Source organism: Giraffa tippelskirchi, chromosome 5 (assembly GCF_054371585.1).
Source record: "Giraffa tippelskirchi isolate mGirTip1 chromosome 5, T2T-mGirTip1v1.2.pri, whole genome shotgun sequence".
Taxonomy (NCBI): Eukaryota; Metazoa; Chordata; class Mammalia; order Artiodactyla; family Giraffidae; genus Giraffa; species Giraffa tippelskirchi.
In genome coordinates this window covers 45,525,923-45,540,840 of record NC_137279.1, presented here as the reverse complement: position 1 = coordinate 45,540,840, position 14,918 = coordinate 45,525,923, and the positions used below count along the sequence as shown (strand labels likewise).

At 36.3% G+C, this 14,918-nt stretch overlaps 1 protein-coding gene across 17 annotated transcripts in view; it reads left to right on the top strand.

The window, feature by feature from the left end:
* Positions 1–14,918, top strand: part of AKT3 (AKT serine/threonine kinase 3) — a 290,227-nt gene that overhangs the window by 47,367 nt on the left and 227,942 nt on the right. For 6 of the 17 annotated variants that reach the window (XM_081490267.1, XM_081490263.1, XM_081490260.1 and 3 more), the window contains one exon: positions 14,149–14,210. The exons of the other annotated variants lie outside the window; for them this stretch is intronic. Coding sequence is in view for 2 of the 6 variants with exons in the window: in XM_081490260.1 (XP_081346386.1) it covers positions 14,149–14,210 (62 nt within the window). In the remaining 4 variants the exon portion in view is untranslated. The remainder of the gene's footprint in view (positions 1–14,148; positions 14,211–14,918) is intronic. 17 annotated transcript variants of the gene reach the window in all.

The following is a 14,918-nucleotide window of genomic DNA, read 5'->3' as shown; positions in this document are numbered from 1 at the left end:
GACAGGCCTTATGCACTTGGGTATTCCACATTTTCCTTACCTTTTTGAAGGATTTTTAATTATTTACTTCGCAGGACAAGTGTACTTCTTCTAGAGTCTTTGACCACCCAAAGTATCCTTTTCTTCCTCTCTCATCTCTGTTCTATTTTCAAAGCATTTACCAACACTTGACTTTTTATTTGTATTTTTATTGACTGCCTCCACCTTTGAGAATATGAACTTCATGTATGAGTTATATTGTTCACACTGTGTTCCCAGAGCCTGGAATAACACCTGGACCTTTAGACACTCAGTGGATATTTTTTGGATGAAGTGTTACTAATGAGCTTGACCTTGTACATTTTGGTCTGTATTTATTTGCTATGTATTTAAAGTTTCCGACTTTGTTATTTTTGCATGCCATTTGTGTATTCACTGAAGTAATGCTGGGTTGTCTTATCAATTTGTAAAAACTCTCTTTTGATCTTTTTAAGCAAATATTAAGTCTTAGCTACCATATTTTGGTTAAAAGCATTCTGTTTTAGAATATTAAAGCAAACAAAAAAGTATAGAGAATAATAAAATGAGCACTGAAATACTCATCTTCTAGCTTTGTTATATTTTAGTATCAGGTTCTTTTTTTTTTATTAATCAAGCATTACAGTTTATGCATCCCTCTCTAGTATTACTCCCATCTCCATTTACCCTGCTTATCAAAGGTACACCTAGTTCACTGTTTACCATTCTCATACAGTTATATTTAAATTTTTTTCTTTTGTAAACTTGCATATATTAACAATAGAACTAGTATGTTTTCAAACTTTGTATAAACAATACCATCTGTAAATATCTTCTTCAGCTTTTTTCTTTTTTTTAATTGAAGTGTGGTTGATTTGCAATGTTGTGTTAGTTGTAGGTATAGAGCAAAGTGACGCAGTTATCCATATATACATATATATGTATTCTTTTTCTGATTCTTTTTCATTATAGGTTGTTGCATGGTACTGGATATAGTGCTATACAGTAGGTCCTTGTTGTTTACCTATTTTATATGTAGTAATGTGTATCTGTTAATCCCAGACTCCAAATTTATAACTCCCCCTTTCCTCTTTGGTATTCATAAGGTGGTTTTCAGTGTGAGTCTATTTTTATTTTGTGCTATGCTGTGCTGAGTCGCTCACTCGTGTCCGACTCTTTGTGACCCCATGGACTGTAGCCTGCCAGGCTCCTCGGTCCATGTGGATTCTCCAGGCAAGAATACTGAAGTGGGTTGCCATGCCCTCCTTAAGAGGATCTTTCTAACCCAGGGATCAAAGCCAGGTCTCCTGCTTTGTTAGGTGGATTCTTGACCATCTGAGCTACCAGGGAAGCCCTTCTATATTGTAAATAAGTTTATTTGTATCATTTTTTTTAGATTCTACCTTTAAGTGATATGTGAAATCTGACTTCTCTGTCTTCTCTTACTTCACTTAGTATGATAATCTCTAGGTCCATCCATGTTCTGCAAATGGCATTAATTCGTTCTTTTTTATGGCTGAATAATATACGATTGTATGTACTTATGTGCTTAGTTGTGTCTGATTCTTTGCAACTCCATGGACTGTAGCCCACCAGGCTCCTCTTTTCCATTGACTTTTCCAGGCAAAAATACTGGAGTGGGTTGCTATTTCCAACTCCAGGGGATCGTCATATTTATTTATATACACACACACACACACACACACACACACACACACACACACCACATCATCTTTATCCATTCCTTTGTCAGTGGACACTTAGGTTGCTTTCATGCCTTGGGTATTATAAATAGTGCTGCTACGAATATTGGAGTGTGTGTATCTTTTTGAATTAAGACTTTTCCTCTTTTCTTGATATATGCCCATGAGTGGGATTGCTGGACCATGTGGTAAGTCTGTTTTTAGATTTTTAAGGAGCCTCTGCTTTTTTCTCTGCATGTAGTGGCTACACGCATTTACATGCCTACCAGTAGTGAAGCAAGATTCCCTTTTCTGCACACCCTCTGTATCATTTACTATTTGTAGATTTTTTGGTGATGGCCATTCTGACTGATGTGAGGTTTCCTTGTAGTTTTGATTTGCATTTCTCTAATAAGTAGTGATGTTGAGCATCTTTTCATGTGCTTGTTGGGCATATGTATGTCTTCTTTGGAGAAATGTCTATTTAACTCTTCTGCCCATTTTTTGATTAGATTGTGTGTTTTTCTGATATTGACCTATGTGAATTGTTTATTTTGGGAATTAATCCCCTGTTGGTTACATCATTTGCAAATATTTTCTCCCTTTGGGTTTTCATTTCTGTTTTAAAAATGGTTTCTTTGCTGTACAAACTTTTAAGTTTAATTAGGTCCCATATATTTATTTTTGCTTTTATTTTCTCTACTCTAGGAGATGGATCCAAATGAATACTACTGTGGTTTATGTCAGTGAATATTCTGCCTGTGTTTTCCCCTAGGAATTTTATAGTATCTGAGCTTACATTCAGATCTTTAATCTGTTTTTAGTTTGTTTTTGTGTATGTTGTTAGAGAATGTTCTAATTCATTCTTTTACATGTAGCTGTTCAATTTTTCCAGCACCACTTATTGAAGAGACTGTCTTTTCTTCATTGTATGTTCTTGCCTCCTTTATTGTAGATTAATTGACCGTAAGTGCATGGATTTATTGCTGAGCTTTTCTTTTTTTTCCTATCCTTTTCATTTGATCTGTATATCTGTTTTTGTGTCAGTACCATACTGTTTTGATGAATGTGGCTTTGTAGTGTAGTCTGAAGTCAGGGAACCTGATTCCTCCAGCTCAGTTCTTCTTTCTCAAGATTGTTTTGGTTATTTAGGGTCTTTTGTATTTCCATACAAAATTTAGAATGATTTGTTCTAATTCTGTGAAAATTGCCATTGGTAATTTGATAGGGATTCATTGAATCTGTAGATTCTTTGGATAATGTGATCATTTTAACAATTATTGATTCTTCCAATACGGAAACATGTTATCTTTCCATATGTTTGTGTCATCTTCAGTTTCTTTCACCAGTGTCTATAATGGGGGCACAGGTCTTTCGGCTCCTTAGGAAGATTTATTCCTAGCTATTATATTCTTTTGGATGTGATGGTAAATGGGAGTGTTTCTTTCATTTCTCATTCTGATATTTCATTGTTAGTGTATAGAAATGCAACAGATTTCTGTATATTAATTTTGTATCTTGCAGCTTTATAGTACAGTACGGTATAACAAATTCTGTTAGTTGGGTACCTAGGCCAATTTTTGCATCTGTGTTCTTAGTGATACTGACCTGTAATTTTCTTTTTCTGTGATATCTTAGTCTGGTTTTAGTATCATGGTTATGATAGCTCCATGGAATGGGGATAAAAGTTTTCCTTTTTCTGCAAATTTTTGGAATAGTTTCAGAAGGATAAGTGTTAATGCTTCTCTAAATGTTTGGTAGAATTTACCTGTGAAGCCATCTGGTTCTGGACTTTTGTTTGTTCGGTGTTTTTAGATTACTGATTGAATTGCGTTACTGGTAATTGGTCTGTTCATATTTTCTGTTCCTTCCTGATTCATTCTTGGGAGATTATACCTTTCTAATAATTTGTCCATTTCTTCTAGATTGTTCATTTTATTGGTGTTATAGTTGCTTGTAGTAGTCTCTTAATGATCCTTTGTGTTTCTGTGGTGTCATTTGTAGCTTCTCCTTTTTCATTTCTGTCATGTTTGATTTGGGCTCTCTCTTTCTTAATGACTCTGGGTAAAGGTTTATCGATATTGTTTATCCTTTCAGAGAACTGGCTTTTGGTTTTGTTGATTTTTTTCTGTTGTTTTTGTAGTCTCTATTTCATTTATTTCTTCTCTTTATGATTTTTTAATCTGATCTTTATGATTTTTTTCCTTCTACTAACTTTGGGTTTTGTTTTCCTTTCTCTAGTTGCTTCAGGTTAGGTTGTTTATTTGAGACTTCTCTTGTTTCCTGAGGTAAACTTGTATTACTATGAATGTTCTTAAAACTGCTTTTCCTGTGTCCCATTGGTTTTGGGTTGTTGTGTTTGCATTTGTATCTAGGTGTTTTGATTTCCTCTTTGATTTCTCCAGTGACTCATTGGTTGTTTAGTAACATACTTTTAGCCTCCATGCGTTTGTGGGTTTTTTTGCAGTTTTTTCTTGTTGTTGATTTCTAGTCTTACAGTGTTGTCAGGAAAGGTGCTTGATATGATTACTATTTCCTTAAAGGCACTACAGCTTGTTTTGTGGCCTAGCATGTGATCTATCCTAGAGAAAGTTCATGTACAATTTAAAGAATGTGTGTTCTGCTGCTTTTGGGTGGATTGGTGTCTCTGTATATCAATTAAGTCCATTTGGTTTAATGTGTTATCTAAGGTAGGTGATTCCTTACTGTTTTTCTATCTGGATGATCTGTCTATTGATGTAAGTGGGTGTTAAAGTCCTTTACTATTATTGTATTATTGTTGATTTCTCCTTTTATGTCTGTTAATATTTCCCTTCTATATTGAGATACTCCTATGTTGGGTGCATGTATATTTATAATTGTTATATCTTCTTGGATTATCCCTTGGTCATCAAAGTGTCCATTTGTCTGTTTATAATAGTAGTCTTTAACAGTCTTTGTCTTTAAAATAATAGTCTTTGTTTTAAAGTCTGTTTTGTCTCATATGAGTGCTGCTGCTCCAGCTTTCTTTTGATTTCTCTTTGGCTGGAATGCCTTTCTCCATCCTCTCACTTTCAGTCTCTGTGTTTCTAGATCTGAAGTGAGTCTTTTGTAGGCAGCATATATATGGGTCTTATTTTTGCATCCATTCAGCCGATCTAAATCTTTTGGCTAGAGCATTTAGTTCATTTACATTTAAGGTAATTATCAATGTTGTGTTGGTTTCTGCCATACAACAACGTGAATCATCCATAAGTATACATATATACCCTTCCTCTTAAACTGTTCTCCCACCCTACCCCCTTCCCACCCCTCTTTGTTGTTACAGAGCACCAGGTTGAGTTCCATGTATTATGTAGTAACTTCCCACTAGCTAGCTATTTTACATATGATAATGTATATATTTCAGTGCTACTATCGATGCGTCCCATTCTCTCCTTCCCCTGCTGTGTCCACAAGTCTGTTCTCTATGTCTGCATCTCTATTCCTGCCCTGCAAATAGGTTCATCAGAACCGTTTTTCTAGATTCCATATATATGAGTTAATATATGGTATTTGTTCCTCTCTTTCTTACTTGCTTCAGTCTGTTTAATGGGCTCTAGGTTCATCTACCTCAGTTCAACTGACTTGTTAATTGTTTTGAATTTGTTTTTATAGCCTCCCCCTTTCTTTTTTGTTCTCTTCTCTTGTGATTTGATGACTATCTGTAGTGTTATGTTTGGATTCCCTTTTCTTTTTTGTATATATATCTGTGATAGATTTTTGGTTTGCAGTTAGCATGAGGTTTTTGTATAGCAGTCTGTATATACACATGGTTATCTTAAGTTACTCATCTCTCACTTTCAAATGTATTTTAACAACCTCGCATTTGTACTCTCCTCCCCTAAACAGTTCTTGTTTTTGACATTATATTTACATCTAATTGTTCTGTGTATCCATTATTGTGGAAAGAGATGATTTTAATACTTCTTCTCTTTTAACTTCCCTACTAGCTTTGTGTATGTCCTTGATTTCCTACCTTTACTGCATGTTTCCCTTTGAAAGTGAAAGTGAAGTCACTCAGTTATGTCTGACTCTTTGCGACCCCATGGACTGTAGCCTACCAGGCTCCCCCGTCCATGGGATTTTCCAGGCAAGACTACTGGAGAGAGTTGCCATTTCCTTCTCCAGAGGATCTTCCCGACCCAGGGATCAAACCCGGGTCTCCCACATTGTAGGCAGATGCTTTACCATCTGAGCCACCAGGGAAGCCTCATGTTTCCCTTTAGTAGTGATGTATTTCTTGTCATAATTTTCTCATTTCTAGTTGTGGCCTTTTCTTTTTCGCCGAGAAGTTCCTTTAACATTTGCTGTAAAGCTGGTTTGGTGGTGCTAAATTCTTACAGCTTACTTGTCTTTAAAGGTTTTGATTTCTTCATCGAATCTGAATGAGAGCCTTGCTGAGTAGAGCACTTGGTTGTAGGTATTCTCCTTGAATCATTCTAAATATATCGTGCCACTTTTTTTCTGGCCTGCAGTTTCTGCTGAAAAATCCATTGATCGCCTTTACAGCCTGGTTTATTTTTTTAGTGTTATGTTTTTAAGGTATATTTATATTGATACATGGAGTTGTGATTTCTTCATTTTCACTGCTATGTGGTTTTGCATGAATAAACCACACTTTAGAAAACTGTTCTGTTGAAGAGCTTTAAGTGGCTGCCAATTTTTTCCCTATTACAAGCAGTGCTGTAACAAATGTTTTTGTACATGCCCTGTGTATATGTGAAATTTTTATTGCAAGTAGAAAAGTGCTAGATCTTAGGGTGGATCCCCTGGAGAAGGAATAGGCTTCTCACTCCAGTATTAATGGGCTTCCCTGGTGACTCAGATGGCAAAGAATCCACCTACAAAGTGGGAGACCTGGGTTTGATCCCTGGGTTGGGAAGATCCTTTGGAGGAGGGCATGGCAATTCGCTCCAGTATTCTTTACTGGAGAATCCCTATGGACAGAGGGATTCTCTGTCCCTGGTGGGCTATAATCCATGAGGTTGCAGAGAGTCAGACACGACTGAGCGACTAAGCACAGCACAGCACAGGGTATGCTCAGCCTTCACCTTTACTAGATTTTCTATATTTTCTAAAGTGGTTGTTAACATTTTATTTCCACCAGCAGTTTGTGAGACTAGTCATCTTACCAAACATAATTTTTGTCATTCTGATGCATGAGAAATGGTATTTAGTATTTTAAATTTGATTTTCTCTGGTTATTAATGGCAGTCCTAGTTCTTTTCATATGTTAATTCCTATTTTTTTAAAATTGCCTTTTCTACTCTTTGTTTCATCCCCCTTGTTCCTTTTAGTTTGTGGCTTGTCCTTCTAGTTGTTGTGTAGTAAAATTTTTTTGTACCAAAAATTTTCATTTTCAATATAGATGCATTTGACAATGTTTTACTTTATAATTTGCTCCTAGTATCATGTTTAGGAACTTCCTTTCCTACACTGAGGTTATAATAATAGTCTTTTTATTAATTAACTGTTGCTCTATAACAAATCGGGGCTTCCCAGGTGGTGCTACTGGTAAAGAGTCTGCCTGCCAATGCAGGAGACACAAAAGATGCAGGTTCGATCCCTGGGTTGGGACTATCCCCTGGAATAGGAAATGACACCCCACTCTAGTATTCTTACCTGAAAAATTCCACGGGCAGAGGAGCCTGGCAGGTTACAGTCCATTGGGCTGCAAAGAGTTGGGCACCATTGAATGACTGAGCACACATATACATACACATACTATAACAAATTACCAGCAAAACCTATTTGCCTAAAAGAACAAATATTTATTATTCCTTTTCACTTCTGAAAGCAGTGTGTCTGGGTGGTTCTGATCTTGGTCTCTTATAAGGTTGTAGTCAAGGTGTTGGTCAGGGTTTCAGTCATCTGAAGGCTTAATTACAGCTGGAGGACTTGCTTTTAAAGATAGCCTACTCAGATGGCCAGTGAGTTGTTGTAGGCTTTTGGTGGGAGGCCTCAGTTCCTCTTGATGTGATCCTTTACCAGGGCCACTTGAGTGTTATAATTTGGAGGCTGACTTTCCCTGCATGAGTGAGCCAGGAGATAACTGGAAATTTAAGTCTTTTATGATCTATCCTTTGTAGTCACAGACATCACTCAGCTTGTTCTTTGTGGGAGGAGACTATACCGAGGTTGGAATACCGAGGTGAGAGGATCACCAAAGGCTATCTTGGAGCCTCCCTAGCAGAGTGTCTTATGTATGTGCTTAGTCGCTCAGTTGTGTCCGACTCTTCGCAACCCTATGGACTGTGACCCACCAGGCTCCTTCCTCCATGGGTATTCTCCAGGGAAGAAGACTGGGGTGGGTTTCCTTGCCCTCCTCCAGGGGATCTTCCCAATCCAGATCTTTCTCATTGCAGGCAGATTCTTTACCGTCTGAGCTACCAGGGAAGTGCAGAGTGTCTTACGCTTTAAAATAAAATACCTAATAGTTATCTCACACTTAGGCTTTTTTAAATCTACCTTAAGGATGTTACGGTGTATGTGTGTGTGTTTAGAAGGAGACCTAATCTTATTATTCTTTTAAAAGTATAGTAATTGTCTCGTTTGTTGAATAATCCATCATATTGTTCTTTTTATATGTGAGTTTGCTTCTGGGCTCTCTGTACTTAACTCTTTTAGCTTGTTTTAAAAAATTCCTATGCCAATACCACTTTACAGTACCATAGATCAATACCACTTGATCTAAGGCAAGTCTCAAACTCTTTACTTTTCTTCATGATTGACTTAGTTCTTGTCTCCAAAGACTGTTAAGAGAGAAATTGTTGAATAAATCCTTTTGACTTTTAGAATCAGATTCTATGAACATATCTTTTGGGATTTTACTTATTTTAAAGAATATAAACATATAACCCTTTTTTCATTATAAAAATAATAGTTGCTTAAGGAATATTTGTAAAATACAGGTAAATTGAAAAACTTTTAAAAAATAAAGTGTCCATAACCCCATCCTCCAAACATGGCCATTATTGTAGCATTAAGAATTTTTTAAGTATTCATGTTGATGTATGGCAAAAAGCACCACAATATTGTAAGGTAATTAGCCTCCAGTTAAAATGAATAAATTAACTAAAAAATTAAATCTGTAACAAAAGACATCGCATATTGGGAAAAATAAGGATTAACACTGTTACTGTAGTGTGTGTCCATACAACATTAAGAAAAATATAAATAGAAAAATGGACAAAGAATATGAACAGGCGTAAGGTGGATGTACAGAGAAATCTATCTACTCTTTCCTCAAATGTTAACATTTTTCCACATTTGCATTGTCTTCTCTCCTCCTCCTCTGTTTCATTTCCTCTGTGTCCCAGTGCTTTGTCCCTCATTCCACATCGATATATTTATTAGAAATACTTAAAATATTTTAAAGATACTTAGGTTCAAATACATGTTTATTTTCTGAACCATTTGAGACATGATGACCCTTTTATTTTCTAAAACTAGAACATGATCTTACATAATTAAAGTACAGTTATCAAAATCAAGAAACTAAGATTGACACAATGCTGTTTTCATCCAAATATTGCCAGTAATAATCTTCATAGCCCTCCGTCTCCAAAAAATTCTTGGATCATTATGTAAGAGTCATGTGACTTCATGATGTCTAGTAATGCAGTGGAAGCACATGGAACTGATTTGTCCCAATCCTGGTGATGTTAACTTTGATCACTGGTTACAGTGGTGTCTACCGAGACTGTTCTCCATTGTAAGGTTATTATTTTTCCCTCTGTAATTAGAAAGAATCTTGTGGTGTGACACTTTGTGACAGTGTAAATATCTGGGTATTCCTCAAACTTTGGCCCACCAGTTTCAGCATTCAATTATGGCTCTTGTTTGGGTCAGCTATTACATGGTGATTTTCTAATTTACTGTTCCTTTTTCATTTTAATTGACTTCATTACAGGAAATTTTTCTCTTATGGGTGCTATTTTACTCAATGGATTATAGTCTTTTACTATCATTATTAATTCTGAATTCTCAAACTATCCTGGATTTGGCCCCTGTAAGCCCCCGAAAAGTTAGGTCTATATTATTTTGACATGTTCCCATCAATTTGTGAAGACTTTCTGACACAATAAAATATTCCAGGCTTGTCATATAGTTTCCCAGGTTTGGAATCAACCATTTTCCCAGGGAGTTCTGATTCCTTTTCATGGGAAATAGTATTATCTTTCTTTTATTCTTAATTATCTTTATTCTTCAGTAGTTTGTTTTTATACTATCTTGATTTGTTCTATTATTCCATGACTTATCATACTGCTTTAATTAAGTTTTATAGTTTAGGTCTTTATTTAATTATTAGATCTCCCTGGTATGTATTTGACCCTAGAGAAGAATCATCTGTTTTTACTTGTCCTACAGAACCTCATAATTCTTGTTTTTTCTTTGGACCTGTTTGATTATTTATCTCATGCTTCTTCTGGATTCTTCTTCCTTGATTATAATTTTGAAGAGTAGATTTCCCGAGGATCCTTCCCTTCCTCTGAGGAACCAGTCAGTATCACTGATCATCTTTGTTGGTAGGAAATCAATACTAGTTCCTTCTCCCTAGGGACAATTTGATACTATATATATCAAAATTACAAATGTATATTCCCATTTCAGGGAGTGTATTCTTCAGGTATATTTTCACATTTTGTGATGATATATGTACAGGGTTGTTTATACAAATGTTGTATGTAATAGCAAAAGATTTGGAGATTGTCCACAATAATCTGAAAGAAAACCTTATTATTGTTTTTCTTCCCTTTTCTGCTCATATATGTGTAAGGTTTGATTTTTTTCGTATATGTCAACCAAAACAATATATTGTAATAGAGTGGAACAAAAGCTCAAATGTCCATAAATAGTGGATAGGTTAATAATGATGCGGTAATACAGTAGAATGGAGAAGGCAATGGACCCCACTCCAGTACTCTTGCCTGGAAAATCCCATGGACGCAGGAGCCCGTTAGGCTGCAGTCCGTGGGGTCGCTAAGAGTTGGACATCACTGAGCGATTTCATTTTCACTTTTCACTTTCATGCATTGGAGAAGGAAATGGCAACCCACTCCAGTGTTCTTGCCTGGAGAATCCCAGGGACGGGGGAGCCTGGTGGGCTGCCATCTGTGGGGTCGCACAGAGTCAGACACGACTGAAGTGACTTAGCAGCAGCAGTACAGTGGAATATTATGCAGTTGAAAAGGAATAGGAAGAATAGTATTTATATGGAAAATCATGGAAAAATCATTGTTGTTAAAAAGAAAAAGGAAGATGCAGAACTTGTATAGAGTAATTCCTGTGTAAAGGAGGGAAATAGATTGTGTAGTTTTATTTGCTCTATTGGTATAAAGGAACTCTGGAAGGAAAAATAAGAAACTTAACAGTTTTCCCCAAGAAGAATAATATGACCCAGGCAGGTCCCAAAGCTATGAAGAGACTCTTTACTGTGTATCTTTTTAATCTGTTTGATTTTCGACATGTGAAAATACTATCTGTTGAATTCAACTTGTCTTCCAGTATAACTTCCACCTGGTTTTGGTGCAGTACAAATTCGGAGTTTTTACTAGTTCTGAACCACTGGCCCACGACATAAAATGTTTTTCAACACACTGTGAAGCCTTTTTTCTCTTTAGTTTTATACTTTGCCACTTCTGGCTCCATATTTTATACCCTGGCAACATTGACTGTCCTGTAGTTCTCACAAGTGGCACTGTTTCATACCTGTGTATGTTTTACCTATGTCTTCTCATATTTATCATTGGAGAATCAGTTTGTTTTCTTCTCTGGAAAGCTATTGTGCACCTCTGCAGGCTGAGTTAGGTAATTGTGTAATACTCGTTGTGTTTGTCTAGTATTACCCTAACCATATTGCCTTTTAATGTTTAGCTCCTTACATAGTACCCACACATAGAGACACAAAGATATGCTTAGATTTTTTTTTTTCCCTAATAACTCTGCATGTAGGGTAGAGGCCATCTCTCAAATGACTTGTAGTCTTCAATGGAGACCTTCATGCAGGAATGTAACTGACATATGACAGAGGGTAATAAATGAGACAATAGGCAAGGTTATACTTCCAGGGAAGTTCTTTTACATGGGTCTTAAGATGCACCACAGACCTTTTAATAGGGCCTGTTCAGGAGCAGCAGATAATCAAGTATAGCTTCAGTGTAGAGGAATCATGACTCAAGGTGAATTGGGAAGGAAAGTAAAAAAAAACAGGAACAGATTGTGAGAGGCCTAACATTCTAGTCTGAGGAATTTAAATAGTATCTTGTAGGCAGAGTAGGACTATCGAATGTTTTTGAACAAGGAGCCAATCTGATACGTGTTTTAGGATGATTACTTTTATATTTTCTGTAGAGTGGTTTGAAAAAGGAAGCGATGAGAGACAGGGGCATCTGTTAGGATATTTTATACTGTAAGCTACAGTGTTGAATATGGAATTGAAAAGGAACAGCCCCAGCTATATTTTCAAACTTCCATTTTTCTGTCCATCTAGTCCATTCAACTTAGAACAGTCTTTTATTTCAAAAGTGAGATTCTAGTCATCTTTTGGAGAGACTTATATATAAGCTTATATATAATGTCTACTAGTAATCCCTGAAAAATTCCCTCCAAATGTATTAATTGTACCCTGTTCTGACTGCATTTCACTTATTTATGACTTTTTCTCATACTCCGTCTCATAGTAGTTGTCTTACCCCTGAAATTGTTTCCTTCTGGAAACCTTTGTGTTACTTTATTTGACTTTATTCATCTAACACTTATCATATTGTATTATTGTTGTTTGTTTCAGTAGACATTTCTTGGGTACCAGACCTGGAGGAATTCATACTTTTGGCATTCCGTATGTTATAATATATGATTAGATGTATGAGTTTTTTAGGGCAACGTTGTTTTGATTTCTTGCACATAACATATTTGATGATAAATATTAGGAACTCAGTATTATGGAGATATCAGAAGAATAGTGTTAGTTAAAAGCCCAATTTAAGTCCTGGTTCTACCACTGTAGCCTGGGTCCTCTGTAGAGAAGTTATTTAGCCTGTTTAAGCCATAGTTTTCTCAACTTAGGCTTCCCTGATAGCTCAGTTAGTAAAGAATCCTCCTGCAATGCAGGAGACCCCAATTCAATTCCTGGGTTGGGAAGATCTGCTGGAGAAGGGATAGGCTATGCACTCCAGTATTCTTGGACTTCCCTTGTGGCTCAGCTGGTAAAGAATCTCTCTGCAATGTGGGAGACCTGGGTTGATCCCTGGGTTGGGAAGATCCCCTGGAGAAGCGAACGGCTACCCACTCCGGTATTCTGGCCTGGATAATTCTGTGGACTGTATAATTCATGGGGTCGCAAAGTAAAATGGGAAATTGACTTGGGCTGCCACGACAAAATATCATAGACTGGGCAGCTTCAATGACAGAAATGTATTTCTCACAGTTCAGGAGGCTACGAAGTATAAGAGCATAGTGTCAGCATTTTTGGGTTCTGGTGAGAACTCTTCCTGGCTTGCAGGCAATACCTACCTTCTCCTTGTGTCTCACATGGTGGAAAGAGACAAGACAAACTCTCTGATGTCTCTTATAAGGGAACTAATTCTATCATGAGGTCTCTACCCTTGTGTTCCTATCTAAACCCAATTTTTCCCAAAGACCCCATCACATTTGGGGTTAGATTTTCAACATGAATTTGAGGGGGGCACAAATAGTCCATAGTGCTATCTTACGCAGTGGTTTTGAAAATGAAATAATTAATGGAAGGCATTTAGCACTGTGCTTCTAGCATAAAAAGTGATGTGTTTGTTTATTCTATTGTCATCACTATCATTTTGACTTGGCCTAATTTTACATATTATGTAATGGAGGAAAACTAGAATTGGCGATTTTGCTCTTCATTGATGGAGAATATGTGATAGTATTAATCACGAAGAGAAATGTAGGAAGCAGGGCAGGATTGCAGGCTTGCTGATGGAGAGATGCTTTATTCACTCTATCAAGAGGCAAGGAGAAGATGGATGCAAATGTCAGGTTTATAGATGTAGCATAAAATGCCAAAAGTAGAAGAAAAGAGAACCTTTAATATTCTTTATATGTGTATGACCTTTAAATGCAGTTCTTAATTGTTTTTCAAATCTTTTATGTTCTTTTCTCTGATTTCATTGATAAGGATGAGTTTTTGTGTGAGCCCAAGAAAGCAGAAGTATCATTTTTATCTTTATCCACAAATACCGCTAAATTTGTTTTGCTGGATTTTCAAAAGTTCTGTTTCAAGCATTTTGAATCTTTGACATATTTTGACAGTTTAGAATTGGGCTATAATCTATTCCTATCCTCTAGCTTGTGGGATTTACTTTCTCCTCTCTAAGTTAATGAATCAAGGGCTTATTAGCCTTTCTAAAACTATTAAGAATCTCTCAATCTTTCACTTTTGGCAATAATTGTCTCCACATTTACTTTATAGAGTCCCCTTTGGTGGAGCCCACAGGCGGAGAGGAAGCACAGGATTCATAAGATGGCGGGCGGGTGAGTGACTGAGAATTTGGGCTGAAATTGGAAAAAAAAAAAGTGGCAGTGGTTGCACCTTAGTAAGAGGAATAAATTTGAAGTCTAAGTTGGGACATTACATTGTCTTGGTCAGGTCTGTAAAGAATGGAATGGTTTTAAGGTTTATTTTTTTAATACAAAGTTTATTATTTATATAACATAGCTATCATGCCATATTGTATGATTTTATCAAAATTCACTCTGTGACTCAACACATAGTCAACAGTTTGAGGGAACATAGAAGAAATATTTATCCCAGAGTACATCTTTTTTTATGGTAGTAGTGGTTAAAAATACATGATTAAATTGTGGTTTGGGGCTTATCTTTTTAATTTTGAAAACAGAAATTTCACCTCTTAATAATATAACCTTGAGTTGGCATACTGGTTTGCTGATGAATTTACAAATTTTCTGTGAGTGTATGTAGTGGTATGTAGTTAGAAGAGGCTGACTGTACAATTATAAAGCAGAAAAAGTTTGTTTCTAGGACCCTTTCACTCTATTTCCTTATTCCTTCAACCTCCTCATTTAGTTGAAGGAGTTATCCTCCATAGGGCCTTGACAGGTTGTCTTTGTTTCTTTTGTTTTTGGTTTCTTTCCTTTTATTTTTTGACAGGTTATCTTTGAAAGATTGAATAGCAGATTATTTTGTGTTTAAATGAGGCTTTTGAAAATCCAAACAGAATT